Source organism: Neomonachus schauinslandi, chromosome 10 (genome assembly GCF_002201575.2).
Source record: "Neomonachus schauinslandi chromosome 10, ASM220157v2, whole genome shotgun sequence".
Lineage (NCBI taxonomy): Eukaryota > Metazoa > Chordata > Mammalia > Carnivora > Phocidae > Neomonachus > Neomonachus schauinslandi.
Genome location: NC_058412.1, coordinates 106,813,717 through 106,840,798, shown reverse-complemented (window position 1 = coordinate 106,840,798; position 27,082 = coordinate 106,813,717). Strand labels below are relative to the sequence as shown.

The following is a 27,082-nucleotide window of genomic DNA, read 5'->3' as shown; positions in this document are numbered from 1 at the left end:
CTAATCTGACATTTCATCTATGTTTCCGTGTTCCTTTGAACCAATGGGGTCCACTTTAAAAAAAAAAAAATTCTGTTCTGAGCCCTTACTACAAGCCTGACAACTGAGCCGTAGAGTACCCAGTTGTAGCGGAAACAATTGATTATAAAAATGAAAGCAGGATACTTAGCTGGACTGCGCATGTAGACGGTACATGTGGGGACCTGAATTGTTACCACTTCCTTTTCTGTCTTTTATATCGGTGTATATGTGTGTGACTTTTGAATTAGTGTATTTATAGGTAGAAGCCTGGTTTAACCTCCACAGTGTCTGATTATCTATACAAATCTTATAATTTATACATTTTGCTTATGGTACATAAAACTTCCATTTCTCTCTCTTTTTTTTTTTTTTAAGATTTATTTATTTAGGAGTGCCTGGGTGGCTCAGTCAGTTAAGTGTCTGCCTTCAGCTCAGGTCATGATCTCAGGGTCTGGGGATCAAGCCCCACATCAGGCTCCCTGCTCAGCGGGGAGTCTGCTTCTCCTTCTACCTCTGCCCCTACCCCTGCTCATGCTCTCTCTTGCTCACTGTCTCAAATAAATAAATGAGATTTAAAAAAGAAAAGTTTAAAAAAAAAGACTTGAGAGAGGAGAGTGCACCCATGTACCTGCTAGCACAGGGGGGAGGGGCAGAGGGAGAGGGAGAAAGAGAATCCCAAGCAGACTCCCCTCCAAGTGCAGTGCCTGACATGGGGCTTGATCCCATGACCCCCGAGATATGACCCGGGCCAAAATCAAGAGTCGGACGCCCAGCCGACTGAGCCACCCAGATACCCCTCTCTTACTCCTTTTTAATTTAAGAAATAGGTCTTGGCAGATAATGGTTTCAAAATACATTTAATGGTACTGAAAAAAATTTAATACCAAGAAATGACACTGGCAATTTTTCATGTTTTTTAGACCTGGAATAATGCCATTTAAACTAATTTAAAAATAGAAACTGTAATATTAGAAATTAAATACTGTAAACAGTGGAGTATATTTTATGTAAGTCTTCCAGCCCTGCTAAACCAAAGTTTTTAAAAATTAGGTTAACACTAATGGTTATGAATTGTTTACTTTACGTTTTTTTTTAAAAATTTTATTTATCTGTTTGAGAGAATGAGAGACAGCATGAGAGGGAGGAGGGTCAGAGGGAGAAGCAGACCCCCTGCTGAGCAGGGAGCCCGATGTGGGACTCGATCCCAGGACTCCAGGATCATGACCTGAGCTGAAGGCAGTCGCCTAACCAACTGAGCCACCCAGCTGACCCTACATTTTCTTTTTAAAGATTTTATTTATTTTTTGCTAGAGAGACAGCGAGAGAGGAAACACAAGCAGGGGGAGTGGGAGAGGGAGAAACAGACTTCCCGCCAAGCAGGGAGCCCGACTCGGGGCTCGATCCCAAGACCCTGGGATCATGACCTGAGCCACCCAGGCACCCCACTTTACATTTTTAATTCTATTTTCCTCTGACCATTTTAGTAAGCCATCATCCTCCTCCTAGACGAATAAGGAATTACCATAACAAAAATAATGATAGCTACTGTTTATAGGTGCCAACACCATAGGGTCACTTGGGCACTGCACATGTCCAGTGTGCATTATCGACATAGCGTGAGGACGGTCTCCTGTGGTTGTGCAGTGCACAGCATACACAGTGGCCTTGCATTGGGTATGTGTGCCAGGTACCAGATTAAGTGCCTTACACGCATGATCTCTCTTGTTCCTCAGGGATATAAGTGATAAAACATAAGGAAGCTGAGGCTCAGAGAGATCTGAGAGCAGCGGAGCAAGATTTAAACAGGTCTGCCTGCCATGCTTTTAATTCTTGTGCTATTTAACCACTTTTCTGACCTGCTGTAGCTTGTTTACTCACAAGGTGAGCATTATTGAGCCGTTTTATTACCTGCTGTATAAAGAAGTATTGAAGCCTTTGAAATTAAAATTGGCCTTCATGTTTTTTCTGTTTGAACTTGAAAATTAAGCACAAAATGAAACTGTGTAGTGTTCACATGACCATAGACATCAGAGGCAGGCTGCCTGGGTTTAACTGAATCCTCACTTCACATCTTCACAGCAATGTGAGTTACTCTCTGCAGGCCTTGGTTTTCTGTGTCACAAAGTGGGGGTGTAATAATACCTTTCTATTAACTGTGGTAGTAAAGATTGTACAGTAAAGCTATTAGAAGAATACTTGGCATATAGCTGATATTTGTGAGCAGTCACTATTAGCTATTTTTTCCCTTTTACTTTATCTGATTTTTTTTTTTAAATTTTTAAAAGATTTATTTATTTGAGAGAGAGAGAGCAAGCGGTGGGTGAGGGCCAAAGGGAGACGGAGAGAGAAGCCCAACCAGACTCCATGCCCAGCGTGCAGCCCGACGCAGGGCCTGATCTCACGACCCTGAGATCACCGTCTGAGCTGAAACCAAGAGTCCGACGCTCAACTGCACCACCCAAACACCCCTGGCTGATTCTTTTAAACCTTTTGTTTCCTTAGGCAGTATGCAACGTTGCTCCACGTGGTGTATATGTTTGTGGTAATACCACAACCGCCTCTGGTTTGACTGTAACTCTTTCAAAAGATAGTTCCTCTGGAGATTTTGCTTTGGAAGCCGGTGCTCTTGTACTTGGCGATCAAGGTAAGAGACCAAACTCTCCACTGTTTACAACATTTAATTTCCCTAATATTACAGCTTCTATTTTTCAATTGAGCCAAGGGTTTTAAAGGCATTATTCTAGGTCTACTGGAGCTTTGGGGATTTTTTTTAAGCCTTTTCCTTTCCAGTTAATTTCTTTACATTCTGTTCAAGAGGCATTTGGACTGCACTATATCAACCAGTGAGTTGAGAATGAGTGCCAGAAAAATTAACTGGAAATACAGTTTATACTGCAGAACTGAAACTGGTACTTACTGTCATTCATTTTCAGACTCTTGCAGCAGACACGATTATATATAAAAATCAATCCAGTCAAATAGGTATACATTGCTCCTTGCACTTCCCATTTCATAACAACCATCACATTTGTGATCATTTGTTTAAAGCCTGTTTTAAAACTTCACGTTAAGCGGGAGGATTTGGTCATCCTGTTAACTGCCATATTTACATTGCCCAATACATAGGTGCACAGTAAATACTTGCTGAATGCATTACTATTACTTCGCCCAGAATAGATCTAGATGCCTTGGAACTGAAAATAAGGTGAATGTTATCCTTTTACTCTGAGGACTTAAAATAAGAATTTAGAGCTATTACTTTATAATTAGAAGTTTTCCTGTATTTTAACCCATCTTATTGGATGTTTTTCAGGATTTGACTGATAGTTTATAAGAAATCCAGTTGGAGAGCTCAGCAAGAAGGGATCTCTAATTAAGCTTTGCTACCTAAGTTTCTCATGGTGATGCTTTAACCCTATTGAAAAACATGTTCCTATGCATGTGTCAAGCAGTGCCCAGATTCCAGTCAAGGTCATTCATTCCTTTGTTTCCCAGTGACCTCCATATTTCTGAATCCAGATCCTCTCAGTATCCCCACCTGCCCCCCCTCTTCCTTGATACTTTACCTGATTGGTTTCTAGGACATTACACTCTTCTGGTTTTCTTCTTATTTTATTATTGACTGTTCCTTCTCAGTCTTGTTCTTTATCTCCCCAACCTTAACTGGTTGGCACCTCCAGATGCTTCGTTAATGTACCTTTTTTTCCTTAGTCTATGCTTACCTTCTTGATGATCTTACCTAGTCTCATGGCTTTGCCTACCCTATTTGCTGAAAATTTCCAAATTTATATCTCTTCTTCATACTCTAGGCACATATTTCTTATTGCCTATTATTGCAGCATTTCCATAACTTCTTCAAACTTACTATGTCCTAAGCTGAAATCCTGATGTTCCCCTTCAAACCTATTACAGTCTTTCCCATCTCAGTCAGTGATAATTCCATTCTTCTGTTTGCTCAAATCAGAAAATGTGCAGTCATCCTTGACTTTTCCTCATACCCCATATCCAGTCTATCAACAAATATTGTGGGCTCTACCTTCCATATATATCCAGCATCCAGCCTCTTTTCCAGTGCTGCTGTCATCTCTTAACATGGATTAGTAGTGTGATCTCATAGTTGGAATGCATGTGACTACCCTTGCCCTTCCTGTTGTTCTTAACAAGGCAGAGCAATCCTGTTAAAACTCAGATCAAGTTATTCTCCTCAGAACCCTCCAGTGGCTCCCTATCTCACTCAGAGTGAAAGCTCAAGGCTTGACAGTGGTCCAGGGCTATTCACATTCTGGCCTTTTCATCACCTCTTTTGCCTCATTATCTACTATTCCCCTCTTATTCTCCAGCTACAGTGGCCTTCTTGCTATACCTGGGATGCCGCCAACACTCCAGGCATGTCACATTCCTGCAGTAGGCTTTTGTACTCGTGCTTCCCTTACCCCAGACGGGTCTCAAGGCTTGTTCCCTTTCCACCTTGAAGTTTTTGCTCAAATGTCCTCTCCTTACCCAGAAAACTGATCTTAGGTAATTATGCCTATCTCTTGTAGTTGCTGAAATACACTATCTTTTGAATATGTATATATCTTAATCTCACCTGTTTGAATGTAAGTCTTTGAGCTTTTTGAGGGTCACTCCCATATCTTCATTTTTATAGCCCTCACAATATAGTGCCTTGCCTATAGAAAACGCTGAATGAGAAAATACTACATAAAAGTTAAGTGTTTTATTTGCTGTAAAACAAGCACACATTCTCAACCATATGACATTTTATAATTTTAACTGCTGGAAACAATTACAAATAATTTTTTTTTTTTTTAAGATTTTATTTATTTATTTGACAGAGAGAGAGAGCGAGAACAGGAATACAAGCAGGGGGAGTGGGAGAGGGAGAAGCAGGCTTCCCCTGAGCAGGGAGCCCGATGCGGGACTCGATCCCAGGAACCTGGGATCATGACCTGAGCCGAAGGCAGACGCTTAACAGTCGACTGAGCCACCCAGGCACCCCGAATTACAAATAATTCTTTACGGTGAAACAGTTTCCATCCTGTAAGTTTGGAACTTGACCAAAGAAAGCTTTTTCTGTATTATTTTACTATGATTGTAGGTATTTGTGGAATAGATGAATTTGATAAGATGGGGAATCAACATCAAGCCTTGTTAGAAGCTATGGAACAGCAAAGTATTAGTCTTGCTAAGGCTGGCATGGTTTGTAGCCTCCCTGCTAGAACATCCATCATTGCTGCTGCAAATCCAGTTGGAGGACACTACAATAAAGCCAAAACAGTTTCTGAGAATTTAAAGTAAGTCTCTTTAGATATTTATACCTTTAATATATTGAATCCTTATAAATCAATAAGAAAAAAGATAACTGAGGACATAATGGTTCACAGAAATGATAAGTTCCAGTAAATGTACAAAAACATCTTTGAGCACTACAAATTAAAACAATGAAGTATCATTGATAGCTATTAGGTTGGCAAATATTTTAGATATTAATAATCATTATTGGCAGAGGGTTGGGAAATGGGTTCTCACATATTCAAGTTAGCATCCTGAAGGACAACTGGCATATTTTTCACAATTTTTTTTGAGAGAGCAAGCACGAGCAAGTGGTGGGGGGGTTGCAGAGGGAGGAGGAGGGAGAGAGATCTCAAGCAGACTCCACACTGGGCGTGTGGTGAGAGCCTCAAGCAGGCTCTCCTCCTCCCTCTGACTCAGCTCGATTTCACAACCCTGAGATCATGACCTGAGCCAAAATCAAGAGTCGGATACTTAACCGAATGAGCCACCTAGGTGCCCCTGTTTACCAGTATTTTAAATGTACATTCGTTTTAGCCAGTTCTACTTTTAGGAATCATACCCACAGAAATAGTCACACAAGTGCACAGAGATATATTTACAGGTTGGGTATGATGGCATTATTTATCACAACCAAAAATTGGAAACAACTTAAAATGCCCTTTGATATGCATAGTGGTTAACTATGGCAAGCTGTACAGTGGAAAGTAACAATTATAAAAATGGAAGTAGCTCTGTATGTGCTGATAGCTCTGTGCTTTGCTGTTAAAAGAGCACTTATATTATAAATGGGGTATGATCCCACTTCCAAAAACACAGTTTGTATTTGTATGTGTGTATGCTTTTTCTTCTAATTTGTTCTGTATAGGTTGGACAAAAGGTATAAGGGGGAAATAGATTGAAATGATGCAGAAGTGAGAAAAAGACAAAAGAATGCCTCATGTGAAAAATTGGAAGCTTAAATTCTAGAGGAAAAAAAACAAATTTCCTAATGTTTGATGATAATGTGTACCTTTACTATAAAAATGATACTTAGCAAAATATACAATTGTACTTGGAGATGCTATGCCACCACCACCAAAAAAGTCAATCTATTAGTTTTTCTTAGTAAAATGAAAAAGTGCTTTATTGGGAAAATCAGAAAGATCCTATTGAACAAGGACTTGGATTCTGGTTTTTAAAGGTACCCAAACCTGCTTTGGGGCCTTGGCCAAATTCTTTAATCACTCTGGATTTTAGTTTTCTTGTCTCAGAAGGACTATCTGGTAGGATTAGGGAAGATGACTAAGTAGAACACAGCATTTTTATTATAATGATTATAATGACTTTTTTTTTTTTTTTTTTTTTTTTGAGAAGGGGCAGGGAAAAGGGAGAGAGAATATTAAGCAAGTTCCATGCCCAGCATGGAGCCTGACACGGGGCTTGATCTCACAACCTGAAATCATGACCTGAGCTGAAATCAAGGTGGATGCTTGACTGAACCACCCAGGCACCCCGATTATAATGACTTTTAAGAAAAAGTGGGCTTTTTTTCTAAGTGATCATAGATGCATTTAGAGACTCTGTTTTGGTGAGAGAAAACAAAAAAATTAAAACCACCCAACTAGATAACCTCTGGTGAATCACATAGCATGTGTTTTAAAATTCATTCATTGCGAAGCTGACCATCAGGTAGGGTTAAGCGTCTGCCTTCGGCTCAGGTCATGATCCTGGGGTCCTGGGATTGAGTCCCGCATTGGGCTCCTGGCTCAGCGGGGAGCCTGCTTCTCCCTCTGCCGGCAGCTTCCCCTGTTTGTGCTCTCTCCTGTCTCTTTCTGATAAAAAAAAAAAAAAAAAAGATTGTGTGAGAAGGGGCCTTATCCTCAGCCTACCAAAGGTAGGTACATATATGGCTTGTTTACGTGTTGAAGGGTGTCTCTCCATAATTGGTGCATGTATCAAATCCAAAAGTTATTGCTTGTTTCTTTAACTTAAACTTAATTTTTTTAAAGTTCTACATGGAACTTGAATAGTAAACAAGTGAGTAAATGGTTTTCTATTTGTTTTGATTCCAATCATTGTTTCTTCTTTCTTTTATGCCTCTTAGAATGGGGAGCGCCCTGCTGTCCCGATTTGATTTGGTCTTTATCCTGTTAGATACCCCAAATGAAGATCATGATCACTTACTCTCTGAACATGTGATTGCAATAAGAGCGGGAAAGCAGAGAACCGTTAGCAGTGCCACCGTAGCTCGCATAAATAGTCAGGATTCAAATACTTCTGTACTTGAAGTGGTGTCTGATAAACCATTATCAGAAAGATTAAAGGTAGGCGTCTCTTTCTTAAGCATTCATTTCCGTTCTGTTTGAATGTCCGAGTTCAGTATGTTGCTTATTGTAGAGCAGTAGTACATCACTTTCATGCCAAAACCTTTTATATTACAACAGTAGTAAACTTCATTTGAAATAATCTAAGCCAACTATACTCAGAGCTAGAACTACAGTGTTTGGCTTATTTGGAAAGTCTTTTAGAATTTTTTATGTATCTCAACAAGTTATTTTAACAGAAAGATTTTATTTGCTATCCTTATAATCTTGGGCCTTTTTATCATGCTTTAGGTAGTTCCTGGAGAAACAATAGATCTAATTCCCCACCAGCTATTGAGAAAGTACATTGGTTATGCTCGGCAGTATGTCTATCCGAGGCTATCCACAGAAGCTGCTCAGATTCTTCAAGATTTTTACCTTGAGCTTCGGAAACAGAGCCAGCGGTTAAATAGCTCACCCATCACCACTAGACAGCTGGAATCTCTGATTCGCCTAACAGAGGTTTATTTTAAGTTCATGCTTTTTTGACTTAAAAATGGGGGCAAGAGGTGATACGATTTCTCTCAATTTCCTGCATAATTAACTTGATTTTTCTTCCAACTAAGAGACATTATAAATGGATGTATAAAATTTTTAAAAATGTTTGGTCATATCTGTATCATAACCAGTCAAAGTATAGCCACTTCTTTCTAGGCACAGGACCAGTTACATACCATGCAACTTTTTTTCCCCCCCTTTTATTGACATTTAAGACTCCTGGAGTGTGGCAAGTGGTTAGGTTAATTAAGGATTCTAAGATTCTAAGTTGAATATATGGAAACATAGAATGTGTCAGTATTTGATTTGATACATGACAGGTCCATAACGATAGTACCTATTTTCCTAACAGCAGTAACATTTATTCATGGGTTTGGAATGCTAAGAGAACTCTGGCAGTTAAAATTAGCTGGAGTTTGGGCTTTTTGCATTTAAAATCAGATTATCCTTCTATGTTGTTTTAACAAATTGGTTAGGCATGATTTCCTGAAAGTAAAAGGCAAAGAAAAACCAAGTGTATTTCATAATCAAATTTTCTGAAATGAACACTCAGAAAGAGATATGTTAGTAGATACAAATAGGTTTTCATCCATATTTTAAATGAGTGTTTTCATACTCAAGTTTTCAGATAATTTCATTCTGACTTCTCATATTAGTCTCCCTCCCCCCAAAATCAGTTTTTGTGTAAAATGAATAAATGAAATAAGCTTCAACATACTATATCCTGCTCAAACTATGTAAATATACTTACTTTTGTTATCTGAAAATGCTTGTTTTCTTTCAAAGGCCCGAGCAAGGTTGGAATTAAGAGAGGAAGCAACCAAAGAAGATGCTGACGATATAGTTGAAGTTATGAAATATAGGTAAGATTAAATTTTAAATGCTGTTTTAAATGAAATACCAGTCATCTTTTCATCTCAAATTATATATTTAATTAGGCCAAGCAAAATTATTTTTACCTTGCCCATTTGATTCTCTGAACAAACTATACTTTCTTGGTTTAAAATATTTGTGTAGGGGTGCCTGGGTGGCTCATTTGTTAGGTGTCTGCCTTCGGCTCAGGTCATGATCCCGGGGTCCTGGGATCGAGCCCCATGTCGGGCTCCGTGCTCAGTGGGAAGCCTGCTTCTCCCTCTCCCACTCCCCCTGTTTGTGTTCCCTCTCTCACTGTCTCTCTCTGTCAAATAAATAAAATCTTTAAAAAAATAAAAAATAAAATATTTGTGTAAATAATATTAAAAATGTTTTTTTGAATGGGTAATACATTCACAGAGTTCTAAAATCAATTCAAAAATACATATTTTGGGGTGCCTGGGTGGCTCAGTCATTAAGTGTCTGCCTTCGGCTCAGGTCATGATCTCAGGGTCCTGGGATCCAGCCCTGCATCAGGCTCCCTGCTCCACGGGAAGCCTGCATCTCCCTCTCCCACTCGCCCTGCTCGTGTTCCCTCTCTCACTGTCTCTCTCTCTGTCAAATAAATAAAATCTTAAAAAAACAAAACATATTTTGAGAACGCGCAAAAGCAACAACTTCATAATGGGTAAAATCATGAGTACTTACTGACTAGTAACCCTTTTCGACCAATTCCTAACATATTATCTTTTGTCTGTTGTATTGGTTTAATATTACACAGTGCTTGGACTGTTCTTTTCTCTTTTACATGATTCAGTACTGGGTTTGAGGGGTCTTGTAGATGAAATTTTTACCAAGCTGGCTTCATTCCCTCTCCAATTGACTTCATTATATTGGGGACTCTCCAATTGCCATTTGTAAGCAACCAGATAGTCTAGGAATTACTAGACTGTCTCCTACAACATGCTGCCAGAGGTTCAGTGTACTAGCACGTGACATAGAGGAATGGCCACAAATACCAGTTGTCTGCCTGACTTCTGGTAGACCAGACCAGTAAGAAACCTAGAGCTTGCCCTAACAGAGATCCTTTTTTCACTAGAAAACTAAGTCAGTGAATCTAACCAAAATTCCAGAAAATCTGGGTTCTAACTTTTTTTCCCAATTAAAAACAAGGGCCAACAGTAGGGACTTCTCGTTTAATGACAAAAAGTTGCCTCTTTGTTTACAGTCTTTCTGAACATCTTGCTCTAAAACTCTCCACCTGTGGGGGTGGAGCTAACATTTCCTTTTCCATTTAATGATCTCTCACCCTTTGGGCCTTCTGGTGCCTGGCTCTACTGAACAGTGTCGTGTGCTTCTACTTCATAGACTTTTGGCTATCGAGCAAATCAAGGATCAAATTACCTTGTCACCCTGTCTTACCTGTAACATTGTTTTTGAGGCTTTACCCTTACTTAGTTTCCATAGGCCTCAGACCCCAGACATTGCCTCAAGCAGCTATCTGGTATTTCTCCACAATAAGTCCACTGGTCTGATTTGTTCTCATATCTGAGCATTACACTTAAGATAAATTACTCTTTAAACCTTTTCAATAAAAATGGTGTATTGCTCATTTATAATTGGTTCTGCATGTCTGAATCTTCAGGTCAGACAGTGTTTACATATACTTTTCCATCCAAGAGGAGCTCTTTAGCATTTCTTGTAGAACTTTGTATTTGTTTCTGCTGCTTCTCAAAATTGCCTTGCTGGTAACTCTGAATTAGCTTTCAGCTGTCAGTTTACTTCTGGGCTTCTGAAAAAACATATCTCGTTGTTAACTATAAACAGTACCTATGTGAGATTACCAGTTTGTTTCCGTGAATTGAATGTTCTTTACTGGCTTTCATAAAAATTTTCAGATAACGAGAATAAGCTGATTCCTAGTGATTGGAATTACCTGCTGTTATTTCCATGGTATATTTCAAGACCCAGTTAAACACATTGAGACTAGATTGTGAATTATCTGTTTTTGTTATACTCACCATGCTTTCTGACCTTAGTCTATACTCTGTAAGAGCAGGGACCTTATCTTTCGTATTTACCAGTGTACTTCCAGGATCCAGGATCATACCTAGCACACAGTATGCCCTCAGTAAATGTACTGCCTTGATAGTAAAGTTGACTGTAGTAATCATTTTCCATTCACTAACTCTTCCATTTCAGTTTCCCTCTCTTGAGTTTTTGAATAAACTAAATGTTATGGGGAAAAGTTCACATAAGTTTTCTTTAAAAATATACTAGAAGTACAGGAGAATAGAACCACCTTCAAAGATAAAAGATAATTGAGTTTTTTCTCTTTTTGGCTCAGACATTTATAAATCTTCACATCTGAAGCCATATAGCTCACATCAGATTCCAGATTTGCCACTCATTGGCTGTGTAACTTTTGGCAAGTCACTTACCTTACTAGACTTTGCTTCTTCATCTGTAAAATGGGAATAATAGTCCCTAAATCAGAGATTGTTGGACTAAATGGGATAGCATATGGTGATTAAATATAATTAAGGTGAACATAAGTTGTTAATAATTAACATAGTAGCTTAAAGCATTTTTGAAAAGTATCTTATGAGAAAATAAGCTCTCGTTCATTATATTTATTTACATTAATTATATTACGTTTATTTATTACAGTCTTATTTGGATGACTCATTCCTATTTGTAGAGCTTTCTCTTTCATGTAGGCTCTTACTAGTCAGGGAACAAAATGAAGCTATGTTTTAGTAACCCTGTAAACTCATTGCTATAAGCTCCTTAAGGGCAGGAATTACATCTGTTTTATTCACCACTACAAGTCTGCTGCCTAGCAGGTGACCAATTTATATTTGATTAACCAATTCCTGATTTAAATAACATTTTGCCTGTAAGCCTTGCTGTGAGATTATATCTGTTCCATTGTACAGGCAGGGAATCAGCCATAGAGCTGGATTACAGATGATGGCTAATTATATCTCTGGTGTTTTCAGACTTCTGGCCAAAATCTACTATAAAGTACATATGTCTTTCTTTGATGATACTGTGAAAATAAGAGGCAGCAGCAGAGAACTGGAAATAATAGGTGGATCCTTTCATATCTAACCATCATTACTGCAAATCAGCAGAACCCTTCTAGTTCATTTCCACAGTATTTTTAAACATCTTTCATTTGTCAGATGCTTTACTAGGAGCTGGGAACATATCTTTTTCCTCTAAAGCCTAAATTTAGTATGTTTAGGATTTCTTTTTTTCATGAATCAAAAAGAATGTTCCAGGTATTTATATCATAGTTTATCAACTTTGTATTCTTATGCTTTTCTCTTCTCAAATGTGTAAGTTTCTTAAAAGTGGTAACTGTGTCCACAAATGTTTTTATCTCCACATAGTTCATACCATAGTGAATTTCATGGTGGCCATTCAATCAGTACATGTTTAAATCTTTGCTACATGAGCCTCATGGTTGGTTACACATTTTTCTTCTTATAACCTGGGACAGAAATTTTATAGCCATGCCACATTGGGTAACTTTGTTTTTTTTCTTCTCTCATTAAGCATGCTAGGAACTTATTCTGATGAATTTGGAAACCTAGATTTTGAGCGATCCCAGCATGGTTCTGGAATGAGCAACAGGTCAACAGCAAAAAGATTTATTTCTGCTCTCAACAACATTGCTGAAAGAACTTACAATAATTTATTTCAATTTCAACAACTTCGGCAGATTGCCAAAGAGCTAAACATTCAGGTATGATAAACCAAATACTTAATAAATCTTTTAATGACAATCTCATGAGGTCTTTATTAAGTATAGAACTCTTAAATATCAGAAGATTTGGATGACTGTGGAAAATAGTACAAAAGTTCCTCAAAAAATTAAAAATAGAATTACCCAATGATCCAGCAATCACACTACTGTGCACTTACCCAAAGAATACAAAAACACTAATTCCAAAGTAATATATGCACCCGTGTTTATCGCAGCATTATTTACAATAGCCAAATTATGGAAGCAACCTAAGTGTCCATCAATAGATGAATGGATAAAGATGCAGTACACACACATACACATACACACACAGACACGCACACACACACACACTGAGAATATTACTCAGCCATAAAAAAGAATACCTACCTCTTTTTTAGTATCTTGACAGTTGGGAGAAACCTAGCAAGACTCACTTTCCATGTTTCTCTGACAATCCCTTGTGGGCAAGTCATCTTAACATCTTTGAATCTCAGTTTCCTCATTTGTTAAATAGACATGATTCCACCTGCTCCACCTACTTAAAAGTTTTAGTGAAATCGGATGTAATACAACTTTAAGCACATAGTTTATATGGAAAACTGCCCACTTCATTTCAGATTTGAAGCTAGTCTAATTTTTGTTTTGAAGCTAATCTAAAACAAATATAAAATACTCTGGGGGCGCCTGGGTGGTTCAGTCAGTTAAGCATCTGCCTTTGGCTCAGGTCATGATCCCGGGGTCCTGGGATTGAGCCCCATATCAGGCTCCCTGCTCAGCGGGGAGCCTGCTTCCCCCTCTCCCTCTGCCTCTCCCCCAGCTTGTGCTCTCTCTTGCTCACTCTCTCTAATAAATAAATCTTTTAAAGAAAATATTGTAGATACTGCAGTTTTTATTTTTTATTAGCTCAGCTAATCGAATAGAATCTCATAATAGAATTGAAAGCTCATATGTTAGCAGTTTTCTCTATGAGGAAATACAAATAAATTTGCCCAAGAAACTTGAGAATTGTATATTTCTGTTTGAGAGATTCATTTTATAAATAATATTTTTGCATATTACTTAATGGGCTGTTTTTTGATATTTTATTCCAGGTTGCTGATTTTGAAAATTTTATTGGATCATTAAATGACCAAGGTTACCTCTTAAAAAAAGGCCCAAAGGTTTACCAGCTTCAAACTATGTAAAAGGACTACCAAACCAGCACCTCCGGTTAAAACCATCTTGGTAATAAAGAATACGTTTTTTTAAAAAAAAGAATACTGTTCTCTAGGAAATGACGTCCTAAAAGTAATGTAATAGGAAAAGAGTGGTAATTTAAGAAGTGATAAAATCACATGCTTTATATTTACAGCTTTTCTGAAAGATTAAAAATAAATTGTTTAGATTTTTAAATGATATTTTTTTTTCATAGTTTTATTTTTGACCTCTTTTATTCTTATAAAAACTTCATAGTTTTTTTATAAATGTCCATCTGGGTATTTGCCAAGTTACATCTTAATGTTTAAATAGTTCTGACATACAAATACTAAGTATCTTTCAGAAATAAATTGAAACCAACTTTGAATTCCAAAAAAAAATTGGATATATTTTATATTGACATATTTAACTTAACATCTTAGCTACTGAAAAAAAATTTAAAATATTATGTTCCATTACCGAAGTTAAATATGTACCTGTTTTAAGTCAATAGCTGTGCAAGGCTTATATTAAAACCAAGCAGCCTCATTAACTTACTACACAGAAGGTGAGAGGTGAGAATGCTCTTCTCCTAAACCTTTCTGCATGCCTATACACACACACACATACACACTTTCCCGTTTTGTTCCAATTTAGTTATATGTCATGATTTTATGTTAAATTCAGTTATATGTCATGATCTTATGTTAAATCTATAGCTTCAACATTATTATGACTATTGAATATTACTCATCTCCTTTCTTGTACTGGACTTTTTGTTTTACTTAGAGTTAATAATTAGTTTTTCAACTACTTAGCTTTCTCTGTATGTACCACTAATATGGCCCAAAGGCTCCACTGCAAGTCTATGTCTCCTCTCAGAACATGCAAACAAGTCAAATAGTCTATTTTAATTTCTTGGAGACCTCTCTCCTGGTTTTCTCTAGCGTTTTCCAGTCTGAACGACACAGCTGTCACTTTGGGACTTCTCATTTTCTGTCCCATTTCCTGACTTTTATGTCTTCCTCTTTCTTGTTCCCTGCCTCCTTTTGGTAGAACCCATCTTCGAGTAGCTTCCTGAGAAAGAGTTCATAAGGCAAATTCTACCCTTACCCCTGGATTGATAGTTTGGACATGGAATTTTAGTTTGTAAAACTAAAAATAGATGTTGCTCTATTGTTTTTAGTTTTCGGTGTTTCTGTTTAGAAATTCAAGGCCCTTATGATTTTTATTCTTGGCACATGATCTTTTTTTTCTTCTTGAGAAGGTACTTGGATCTTCCCTTTTCCCAGGTATTTTGAAATTTTATAATGTTTAATAACTATCCTGGTGATTTCTCATGCCAAAAATATTGGTGTTATCTTTACCTCTTTTTTCCCCTCTTATCCTCATATTAGTCCATCAACAAATTCACTCAGCACTTTTAATTACTTCCAGTTCCACTATTCTGGACCAAGCCACATCTCTTGTATCATTTTGTAAGGACAAAGACTTCGCTTTATTCTGCTGCTGCTGCCCCAACAGGTAAAACAGGTTCTGACACATACCCCTATGAAGTCGATACACATACAGTGGGTGATTATAGCCCTTATAAATGATGACACAGAACTTAACCAAAGTAGGTAAGCAACTTGATTTAAGAATATGAAAAATTTCAAGAGAATAAAAAAGTTTCCTAGCAACAGATGGAGGCATTCTGCCCTTTCTCTCCTGTGAAATTGCCCAAAACCAATAAGGAAACCGAAAAATAAAAATATATAGTCCATTTTCTGTGAACTAGAAGACAACTGAATTCCCAAACCCCAACACACTAGGAAAAGCTGCCAAAAGCTATCAGGATGACTCAGGCAGCCTTACAAGAGGGAAGAGGCTGAGATGATGCCTGGTGGTGAATATTGTAGAAGAAACCAACAAACGTATTTCTTAATTAAAATATACCTTACACATCTTTTGGGGCAAAAAGTAAAACCCTGTTTGCAATAGTGTGGCTGTGGCATACAGGTTGGCAGCAGCAGCTTCTCAGGATCTTGCTGGAGTACAGGAATTAGGCGAAGAGAGGCTGAATGAGAAGTCACACAGATAAGCCACCTTGAAGGAGAAAAAAAAATCTGGCTGTTCTCAAATTTCTCCAAAGCAATATTCATCAGTAAAACAGTGGAGCAATGCCTACAAGATTTTTTTTTTTTAAGTGGTTTTTTTTTTTTTTTTTTTTTATTCATTTGAGACAGAGAGATACAGAGAGAGAGAGCATGAGCAGGGGGAGGTGCAGAGGGAGAGGGAGAAACAGGCTCTCCGCTGAGCAGGGAGCCAGATGTGGGACTCGATCCCAGGACCCTGGGATCACGACCTGAGCCGAAGGCAGAGGCTTAACCATCTGAGCCACCCAGGCACCCATGCCTACAAGATTTTTAAGAAAGAACTTTATACCCAGATGTTTCAGTCAAGTTTCTTTTTTTTTTTTTTTAATTTTATTTATTTATTTGACAGAGAGAGACACAGTGAGAGAGGGAACACAAGCAGGGGGAGTGGAAGAAGGAGAAGCAGGCTTCCTGCAGAGCAGGGAGCCCGATATGGGGCTCGATCCCAGAACCCTGGGATCATGACCTGAGCCGAAGGCAGACGCTTAACGACTGAGCCAGCCAGGCGCCCCCCAGTCAGGTTTCTTAATTGCAAACCAAGAGTCACACTTTTTCTGTAAAGGGCCAGAGAGTGAAAATTTTAGGCTTTCTGGGCTATATGGTCTCTGTCACAAATACTCTGTCATTTTAGCTGTAAAGCAGCTATAGATAATAAATAAATGGGTGTGGTTGTGTTCCAGTACAATTTTATTCATGAATACTGAAATCTGAATTTCATAAAAATTTCATGTTAAGAATACTAAATATTCTTAATTTTTAAAAACCATTTAATAGTAGGTAATGGGTCAGATATGGCCCATTTGGTTATGGTTTGCAGCATCTTGGTTGCAAACAATAGAAACTGACTGACTTGATTAAGTAGGAAAATGAGAGGTTTTTGGTTTTTTTTTTAAAGAATTTTGGTTAGCTCACAGAATTGTTGGAAGACTGGTGAACCAAAAGGCTAAGCTTCGAGGAGCACTTTCTAAAATCATGCCTTAGAACTGACCTAAAGAGAACAGGGTGCCTGGGTGGCTCAGTTGGTTAATCATCTGCCTTCTGCTCAGGTCATGATCCCAGGGTCCTGGGATGGAGCCCCGCATCGGGCTCCCTGCTCCGCGGGAAGCCTGCTTCTCCCTCTCCCACTCCCCCTGCTTGTGTTCCCTCTCTCACTGTGTCTCTCTGTCAAATAAATAAATAAAATCTTTTTTAAAAAAAAGAACTGATCTGAAGAGGAAGCCATTATCACCATACTGCCGCACAAGGCACTAGAGGAAAGTGCTGGGCCTCCATGGCCCATTGATGTCACTTCTGTACCAAGGACACTAGGAAATGACTGCCCCTGGGGAAAGGCGGAAACAATGTCACCACCCACACCAAAAGAACAACAAAGAGTTCTTCATGGGGTCTCCTTAAGTTGCTGCATCTGGAACAGAAATCTCAGAAACATCTGATTGAAGAAAGCTAGGTTATATGCCCTTCCATAGAAAGCTAGGGAAGTTTTTGGGTTTTGCTTTAGTGAGGCAAGACCAATAAAGCCAAACCTTCTCATTTGTTATGAGAGTGTTCAAATGGTACTGGACTGCCAGACAAATACCATCGTGTATAAAGGCAACAAACACTTCCTAACATACAAGAAGAACTCAGAAAGTGAGCCATTCTTGTAGAATCTACTAAAAGACCGCTTACAGCAAACTAGATGAACAGGAGGAAAAACTGGCAATGTACATTGAATGTTTAACTGTAAGATAAAAACTAAGATAAGTGTGAGGATAATTGCCATAGAATAGAATGTAAATATTAAGTCCTGACTTTGAAAAAGAGGAAGGAGGGAGAAGGTAAATAGTGTAAATATGATCTCTTCATCTTTAAAGGCTGGGGTGGAGGCATAAAAGGTACATAGAGCTGATAAATCTATTAATAGAATTAAAATCATATTTCACAAAAAACTCAGATAACATCAAACAAAATAAAGTGGCAGATGAGAGAACAAGGATATGTACTATATAAATAGTATGTTCATACACCGTATTTATATTTATACTACGAATATAGTATACTATATATATGCTATATACATGCTAATATATATACTATATTCATATAGTATAAATATTCATATGCTGTATTCACATAGTACATAGTATATAGTAGTATATATGTACTATATAGTAGAATAGTATATATATTCATATAGTATAAATATATTGTGTTCAAAGAAGAAAATAATAAATACTGTTTAAAAGTCAGACGTTATAACTTATATAAAGTTATAGGGAAAAAGATAATTATCAGAGGAATCTCTTCTGGTTTTCTTCCATATTGTGTTGTCCATTTGGTCTCCATTAATCACAAGGCCGAACTAGCAGCCAAAATTGTTTACATCTCCTCTGTGATCCTAGCTTTTGCAACTAGCAAAGCCTCCAACCACAATCCCCAGCATTTGTGTTTCACTTCCTCTCCAATAGGGCACATCCCCACCTAAAAACTTCCCACAACTATAGCAATAAAGGCCTAGGGTTCCCCTCACTCTTGCCTCCTGACCAACCTGGGTGCTTCCCCATGTGGCCCTTTGTGGCATGGTATGTCCCCTTCTCTTAGTAAATGTAATTAATGCTTTCCAAAAGCAGTTGTCTTGTGTCTGTCAGCTTACCATACCTGATTAAAACAAATCCCAGTACAAGTTTTAGAACAGAAACAACAGAGCCAGAAAACATTACATCATGAAAAGTTTTTAAAATAAGAGCCTAACATTCATGACAACCTAAATATGTCACATTAATAAATGCAAATGGACTCAACTCACCTATTAAAACAAAGATTTTCAGAAGGGTTCACAAACTGTAGTATGCAAGATACACCTAAAATAAATGTCATATATTATCTGCAAGCTAACACTAAACCCAGGAAACTCAGAATACCACTGTAGATTAGAGCAGGGTGGATGGGGGCGGTGGAGCTATGGGGAGCAGCTACTGAACAGAACAATGCCTTTCACGTCTTGCCCCATGTTCACACTCTCAATTCCCGTGCTCTCAATGTTCCTCACTCAGTCTGCTTCAGCCATGCTGGTCTCTGCTGGTTCTAGAACATTCCAGGCATATTTCCTATCTGAGGGCCTTTGCACATGCTGTTTCTGCCATCCGATATGCTTTTCCACCAGAGTCACATGGCTCATCCTCCCAACTCCTTTGGGTCATTACTCAACTGTCACCTTCTTAGTGCCATCTTTCCTAGACACTTTAAAACTGCACTCCCCCCAACCCTATTGTCCTTCCTTTTTTTGTTTCTCTGTAGCAGTCAATACAATCTAATATACTATGTAGTTTATTCATCTTTTTTATGCCTGTTTCCTTAGTCCGGCTAGAATGTAACCTCCATAGGGATAGGAATTTTTTACTCTCATCCTCACTGTTAAGTCCCCTGTTCCTATAGCAGTACCTGACACGTGAGAGGCATGTAGTAAAATATTTGCTGAATGAAAGTCATTCTGGGGAAGAGGCATGTGAATGAGTGTCTCAGAATGTGCTCTGAGTATGAGAATATCTGTGTCCAAAGATACTCTCACTAAAGGAGCTTCACAATTAAATGGATGTCACCTATTCCATGAATGCCAGCTAGTCTCTTTCTCTAGCCACCCCAGTCCTTGCTCAATGAATTCATGAACACAGTTTCCATGAGGCCAAGGTTGGCAGCCAGGCTTGCACTCACCAAGCCTAAACCTCCCCTCACCAAGGGTGACATAGACTATCACCATTGCTGAGTATCTGATTTGCCAGCAGAGCGACCTACCCTGAAATAATACAGTACCATGCTTCAAGGGAACGCTTGCCACTTGGTGGCTGATCACTGGGCCTCCAGGGGGCAGCAGTTTGTTTTCACTGAGGGTGGGAAGGGAGCTTATTTCAGATGTCTGCCCCTCCTGCCTGGCTTCTTTTAGCAATGCCGTATGTGAATTCACCATCATGCTATCCCACATAATATTCCTCCTGACAAAGTCCTTTAATGCCTGAAGAAGTAAGGCAATGGGTTGAAGTTCATATGCTACTGTCTTTACTATGTACTCCATTACCCCAAAGCATCTGGCCTTAGGGGACATTGGAAAGGACAGTGAAGATTCAGTGATGGTGCCAGCTAGGTGACGATACCTTGCAAGTCTGGGGTGCCGTTCTACATGAACTTCTCCAAGCTAGTGACCACTTCTTGGTTCTGTTTCTCCCACAGCCAGAATACACAGGCCTAGGAAACAAGGTACAAATTTTAGAACAGTTTCACTGTTGCTTCTAATGACCATAAAGTTTTTGTTTTGCATCCCCATAAAATTGGGCTTTACCCGCTAGAGGTCTTACTATCTAAAGGGGCAATAACGTCTGTCAGAGGACACAGCAATGGCTCCATTGAACTGGAAGTTGAGACTGGCACCTAAACATACTGGGTTCTTACGCCTATGATGTAGAAAAAAAAAGAGGATTCATGGTTTGTACCTGAGAATGAGGGGGAAACTGAGTCACTCCTATAAATGGGGGCATGGAGGACATTTCTGAATCTCAGAGAATCTTCTGGGGCAGCTCCTACTATATTCACATCCACCAGTAAGGGGTGATGGAAGGCTACAAGCAGGATCTCCAAAGGCTCAGACTCCTCGGGAACAAAGCTTTGAGTCGCTACCAGGTAAAGAATCCAGAGCAGCTGAGATGCTGACTGAGCAAAAAGGGAGTAAGGAATGGGAATGGAGGAAGATAGTTCTAAACATTAACGACAACCTCATGACCCTCGTGACCAGCTGGGGAGGGGTCTGCACTGTACATTAACCAATTTGCCTTCCCTCCCTCTTACTTTCCTCTAGTGTTTTAAGTGGATTGGTGATAATTAACTTGATAATTTAGTCCTTAGGATAGAGGTTATCAAGGTGAGAATGTAGCTGAAATAGAAGAGGAATACGCACCACATAGTCAGTGATGGGCCTGTATAAATAACTCTCATTTTATAAAGGAGGGAAATATGGTTCTTGCATTAACATGTTGTAGTTGCTATTGTTATACAGAAGGTTACAAATGGGTAGAATTTTAATATGCATATTGCCTAGCCAAAGAGGTGAAGGTCGTCAATAGGGTGATTTGATACCCAACCTTCATTCCTACCTCTTAGTGTGCCTTCCTATCATGCAGAGACTAGGAAGCAAAGAGACATTTCCCAAAATCCTTTTGCAGCCAGCGTTCTGAGTGTGAGTTGGATTGCACCGACTAGATGTCCTGTGTGAGATTTGGAAGGTGGAAGTGAAGAGAGAGCCATCTTCCTCCTGCTTGTTTTCTGGTGGCATGTGTAGTTGAGACATTTAATTTCTCTGCAGCCAGCTTCCAGCAGTCACTGAGAAGCAGCTGTGGTGTGATGGCAGCAAACCCCATTCTCCACCTTTCTCACTGTTGTGGGGGTAGCAGCTCCTGCAGCAAGCCAGACCTGCAACCTTTTCCTGGGAGTCAGTTCTGGAGACCCATCATGGAGCACCCACTCCTCCAGCCCTTCCAACAATATTACAAGCACCCAATTCCATTTTGCAATCCTTCTTTTTACTGTGGCTACAGTGGTTTGTGTTTCCTGCAACTAAGCCCTCACGGATACATCCTTATCCAAAGCATTCCACCCAGATTATATACAATACTTACGGTCATGAGGCAATATTAATTCAGAAAAACTGCATACGGCTTTATTTAAAGTTATGGAGGTAGCCATCAGAAGAACTAAAAACAGACAAGCTGTATTAGGTTTGCTCTGGGGAGTGGGTCTGGGGATGGAAAGGTAGAGTGTACCTACTGATTTCCATCATCAGCTTTTCTCCACGGTGGAATTAGTTACCATGTGTATGTACAGCTTCCTTCATTCCCAGGTTCTAGTGCCCAGAACCTGTGACTATGTTAGGTTACATGGCAAAGGAAAATGAAGGTTGCTAGTCAGCTGACCCTAGAATTGGGAGGCAGGCCTGATATAATCAGGAGGAACTTTAAAAGTGACAGAGGGAGGCAGAAGGACAGCGTCAGTGAGAGGAAGATGTGACTGCAGGAAAAAGGCACAACAGACCCAACACCGTTGGCTTTTCCGATGGAGGAGGGAGGCATCAGACAAGGAATGTGGGTGGGCCCCAGAATCTGGAAAAGCAAGAAAACAACAGCTCTGCCAGTGCGTTGACGTTTAAAGGCCAGGGAGACCCGCGTCAGACTCTGACCCACAGAGCTGTAAGGTCATAAATTTGTGTGAAGGCACTCAGTTTGCGGCAATGTGTTGCAAGAGCAACAGGAAACTAATACAACATCTTACACACGGTGTTCCAACAGTAGGAGCTGATATGTAGTCATGACACTGAAAACCAGCTTGGGGGAAAAAAAAAAGGTAAGTCATGTCATTCTGTGGTCTCCTGCTCTCTGAATTTTGGAGAATCGCTCAGTGAAAAAAACCTCGCAGCTAAAATTTCAGTTGTGGAAGTTTTTAACATTTTGTTATTGGCACCTCCCCTATGAGACTATAAGATGCCCCTTCTCCCCGCCCCCCCCCCCCCCCCCCACTTTGGCTGTAGTTCTGTACCATCAGAGGTTACCTAAACAGCAGCTAGACTAGAGGTTTTTGGTAAGGGACCAGATGCCTCTCTGGCCGTTCTCAGAGAAAGGTCACATACCTTCACCAAGGCCAAGAATAAAAAGGGAGGCACCAGAATTTCTGGGTTGCTAAGTTAATACCCCTAAAGAAAAGTTGAGGTGATATCCCTGTGTTTTCTCCACCTAATAAATGAGATTAGGGGCTGTAGAGAACAAGCACAAGACCTGACTCTTGGGAACATGGCAAAGGGCTCATAAGACCACCTGAACTCTGAACACAGGGTTGAGTGAGCACTGCCTAGTGGTTCTTTCTTTGGGGTTAGTGAGTGGGTCTCTTGGTGACAGGATTCCTTTAAATTTTACACAAAATTTGTGTTGCATATGTTTTATAGCTTTTACCAGATTCTACAGGAGGTCTGGAAAACATTCCTTGGAAGACATTTTTTTATCTTTTAGGGGCTGGAGTCCAGATAGTGGGCAATCATGTAAGTTCTCTGAAAATAGGGGTGCCTGGGTGGCTCAGTCGTTAAGCGTCTGCCTTCAGCTCAGGTCATGATCTCAGGGTCCTGGAATCAAGCCCCACATCGGGCTCTCTGTTCAGTGGGGAGCCTGCTTCTCCCTCTCCCACTCCCCTGCTTGTGTTCCCTCTACCGCTGTGTCTCTCTCTGTCAAATAAATAAAATCTTCAAAAAAAAAAAGTTCTCTGAGAATAGAGACATGTGCAGATTGCCTAGAATCTAGGACATGACTGGTACACAACAATTTTCTAAGTGTTTGTAGAAAAAAAGAATACTTTTAGGCTAATTTGCCTCCTGGGAAATGGGCTTGGAATTGATAAGAACAGAAGACAGAGGGTGGCTTTAGTACCAGAAAATCCGTCCCAAACTCTGGCTGACGTCTACACAAGTTGATCTTACTTTGGTAACATCTAGTTTTACTGGGTAAAATCTCAGTTTTAATGAGAAAACAGTGAAAAATATTTCAGAAGGGATCCAGCCCTGTACTTTGCTCATAATGTCAGAAGGGACCTATTCTAACTCCAATTTTGCCAGAAACACAACTGTTTTTAATGCGATCAGTACTGAGCTGCCCAGCTCTGTACCGTCTTACCCTATGTATCAGCATGTGCACCAGAAATAAGGTTATTAAATAACCTGATTCAACTGGAAAAAAATTAATGCTGAGCTGTAGGGAGACATGGTTTATAAAAATATGAACAGCAACAACTGTTCCGTGGAGGAAAAAAAATTACCTTGTGCTCATATTTGAAGGTTTCTCTCAGAAGTAAATCACTGCCGGAGTCCACAGCATTGGTTTAATTTTTTTCTGGTGGGGAATGAAGGTGATTTCTCACGTTCCAAAATTCAGTCACTTGTCCTGAAACAGAAAGGATAGATAATAACATTAAAATAGGGCACCATAAGCCACAAAAAGGAAAACAAGATTCTTAAATTTTTGACAGGAAGGAGGAATAGAATGGAAAATAAAGCAAGTCATACACTAAATAATGTTAAAAAAATCCCTTTGTTACTTTTAAAATATTACAAAGGGAAGAGGGTAAATATATTGAAACCAACCTTTTGACTTCCTCATTTGTAGGTAATGGCTGCCTCTGTGAGCATTTTTATTTCCTTTAAAGGTTCCTACAAGAATGGACTGCCTAAAACTCTTAGGTAGAGACTTGATAGTTCTAGTACCAGCAGTACTTTTGTGGGAAGGAATTATGAAAAGTTAGCACTAGAAGTTGACAAAAAAAAAAAATAGTTTAGATCTCTTAGTAATTTAATCTCAGTAAATTAAAGAGTTATTTTGTTAGAGTTAAGAGTTACAGAGTTTAGGTGGAGCTAATCTCTGCGAGTCCTGAGGAGTTTGGGCCTACAACTAATTCCCTCTCTTGTGTTTTGAATCTAAATCCAATCATTTTATTCCTTCCTATTTAAGGCTGTTGGTGTGTTTATTACAATGATTTAAACCTGCGCCTTATTTGAGTTACTAGTTACTAGATACTGGCTTTAGTGTCAATAATTAGGGTTCACTCCTACAAGATTTAACTTGATTCCTAGAGAAACAATTTCAATTTTCTGGTTTGCTTTAACTTCCAACCATTATTATTTATATAAGATCCATTTGCAAAGCTACTTCTTTGCATTATCATTATTTTCTTCTGGTCCCCAAGGAACAGAAAGTGGCTCAAGTTTAGTATGTCCCAGACTAAAAAACTTATTATAAATAACAAACATATGCCTCATTGTATATCTGATATAAGGGGAGGGCAAATATATTTCTAGTTTGTCAATTTATCAATAGACAGAAAATATTAACAGATTTGGGATAGAGTTTTTTTTTTTCCAAAAAACTTACGCTTCAAATAGAAGTGACAAGTGAGAAAGAATGATTGGGTTACAGAATTTTCAAAAGCCTAAGATGTATTTAGCACAGTCAGACCTTCAGTGCTTTGCAGCTTACCAAGGAAAACATCAAAGTGGCAAGATACTACTACTCTCTAATGGCAGGATTTTTATTTTTACAACTTCCTCAGCAAAGGATCAATTAAAGGATAAGGAGCCAAATACAGTATAGCTGTGATTGCACAATAGATATTAGTGGCTGTTAATAGCATTTATGTTTTCAAAGAACTAAAGTACACTGTCAACTGGCTAATTATCCAAAGTTAATTATTTACAATCCTTTTTCTTTTTTCTTTTTTTTTTTTTAAAGATTTTATTTATTTATTTGACAGAGAGAGAGACAGCAAGAGCAGGAACACAAGCAGGGGGAATGGGAGAGGGAGAAGCAGGCTTCTTGCCGAGCAGGGAGCCCGATGTGGGACCCGATCCCAGGACGCTGGGATCATGACCTGAGCGGAAGGCAGACGCTTAACAACTGAGCCACCCAGGCGCCCTACAATCCTTTTTCTTTTCATATTCTTTTCTTATCTTAATGTTAGCACTTACATGATTGACTAGGGAAGTTGGGATAAGATACTTGACTAGTATATTTTGCTTTTTAAAAAAATAATTCTAATAAAAAGGGTAGAGAGAGAAAAATTTGAAATTAATTTCAAGCATGAAACTTAGGGTTTACATATAGATTTTTAAAAAGAATTTTATTTATTTGAGAGAGAGTACGCGCAGGGAGCAGGGGGAAAGGCAGAGGGAGAAGCAGACACTCTGCTGAGCAGGGAGCCTGCCGACTATGCAGGTCTTGATCCCAGGACCCTGAGATCATGACCCGAGTGGAAGGCAGACACTTAACCGACTGAGCCACCCAGGTGCCCTACATATGGATTTTTATTTGGATTTTTGTTACAGACTTACTTTTCTAATTATTTTTTTCCCAACTTGAGGAAAAAGTTCAGTGACAGAGATTCCCAATCCCCTCAGACATGTGAGCTGCCCACCTATTTAATTAATCTTACTGGATAGAAATTAACAATCATAGTATTTATAAAAGGGAAAATGAACTTATAAAACAAATACTAACTGTAGAATTTTTAGGTTTCCTCTGCCTTCCTCCAAACTATGTTAGGAAATATGTTACACTTTTATTTACTGTATGCACCTACTATCTTATATCTGGAATTGTTTTCCGGGGTTTCTGCATTTTTCTCCATCCTTCATCCCAGATTAACGTGTTCATTTATTGACACCTGTCATGTTCTAGAAAATGAAATCAGAGACTAATACTTGGATCTTCTTCTGTCTTAAAATGTTAGGGAAATGCATTGCTAGAAGCACTGTTACTCATTTTTTCTTTTTTTTTTTTTTTAAAGATTTTTAAGTAATCTCTACACCCAATATGGGGCTCAAACTCACAACCCCAAAATCAAGAGTCGCATGCTCCACTGACTAAGCCAGCCAAGCACCCCTAGTTTTTAGTCCTATGTATTAAGCTGTCATTGTCCTTTAGGCCAAAATGCCAGACACCTTACTGTCCTACTTTATACTTAGCAGTACTATCAGTAGTCCATAGTAAAGTTGGCTTTCTTTAAAAAAAAAAAAAATATATATATATATATAAACTAGTTTACTGTATTTTATTAAAATTTTTTCCAGCTTTATTTGATCTATAATCGACATACATCATTGTGTACATTTAACATGATGATTTGAAACAAGTATATACTGGGAAATGATTACCACAATAAGAGAAAAGACCACATAGCGCCAACTATTACAGGCAGACACAGCAGGAACACTTGTGGAGCAGAGAGAAGAAAAATCCCAAAAAAACAGTGAGAAACTGTCTTAAATTAGGAAGAAGTGGAAAGCATGAATAAAGGCAATTCAGTGAGTGAAAAGCACAGGAGAGGCTGAAATACTGCCCATTCTCACTTGAGAGGATTATCTAATGTCTGTCTATGAGAACTGCAGGTATTTGATTCCAATGATTATTTTTTAAAAAATTATTCTTTTTACATTCCTAGTGCAGAAAGTT

The 27,082-nt window shown here is 38.9% G+C and overlaps 1 protein-coding gene across 1 annotated transcript in view; it reads left to right on the top strand.

Moving 5' to 3' along the window:
* MCM8 (minichromosome maintenance 8 homologous recombination repair factor) overlaps positions 1 to 14,068 on the top strand; it is a 39,043-nt gene extending 24,975 nt beyond the window's left edge. The window contains exons 13-19 of the mRNA XM_021688926.1: positions 2,524 to 2,665; positions 5,120 to 5,315; positions 7,400 to 7,619; positions 7,911 to 8,120; positions 8,943 to 9,019; positions 12,573 to 12,762; positions 13,857 to 14,068. Of these exons, the coding sequence (XP_021544601.1) occupies positions 2,524 to 2,665; positions 5,120 to 5,315; positions 7,400 to 7,619; positions 7,911 to 8,120; positions 8,943 to 9,019; positions 12,573 to 12,762; positions 13,857 to 13,949 (1,128 nt within the window). The 3' untranslated portion in view covers positions 13,950 to 14,068. The remainder of the gene's footprint in view (positions 1 to 2,523; positions 2,666 to 5,119; positions 5,316 to 7,399; positions 7,620 to 7,910; positions 8,121 to 8,942; positions 9,020 to 12,572; positions 12,763 to 13,856) is intronic.
* Positions 14,069 to 27,082: the final 13,014 nt, after the last annotated feature.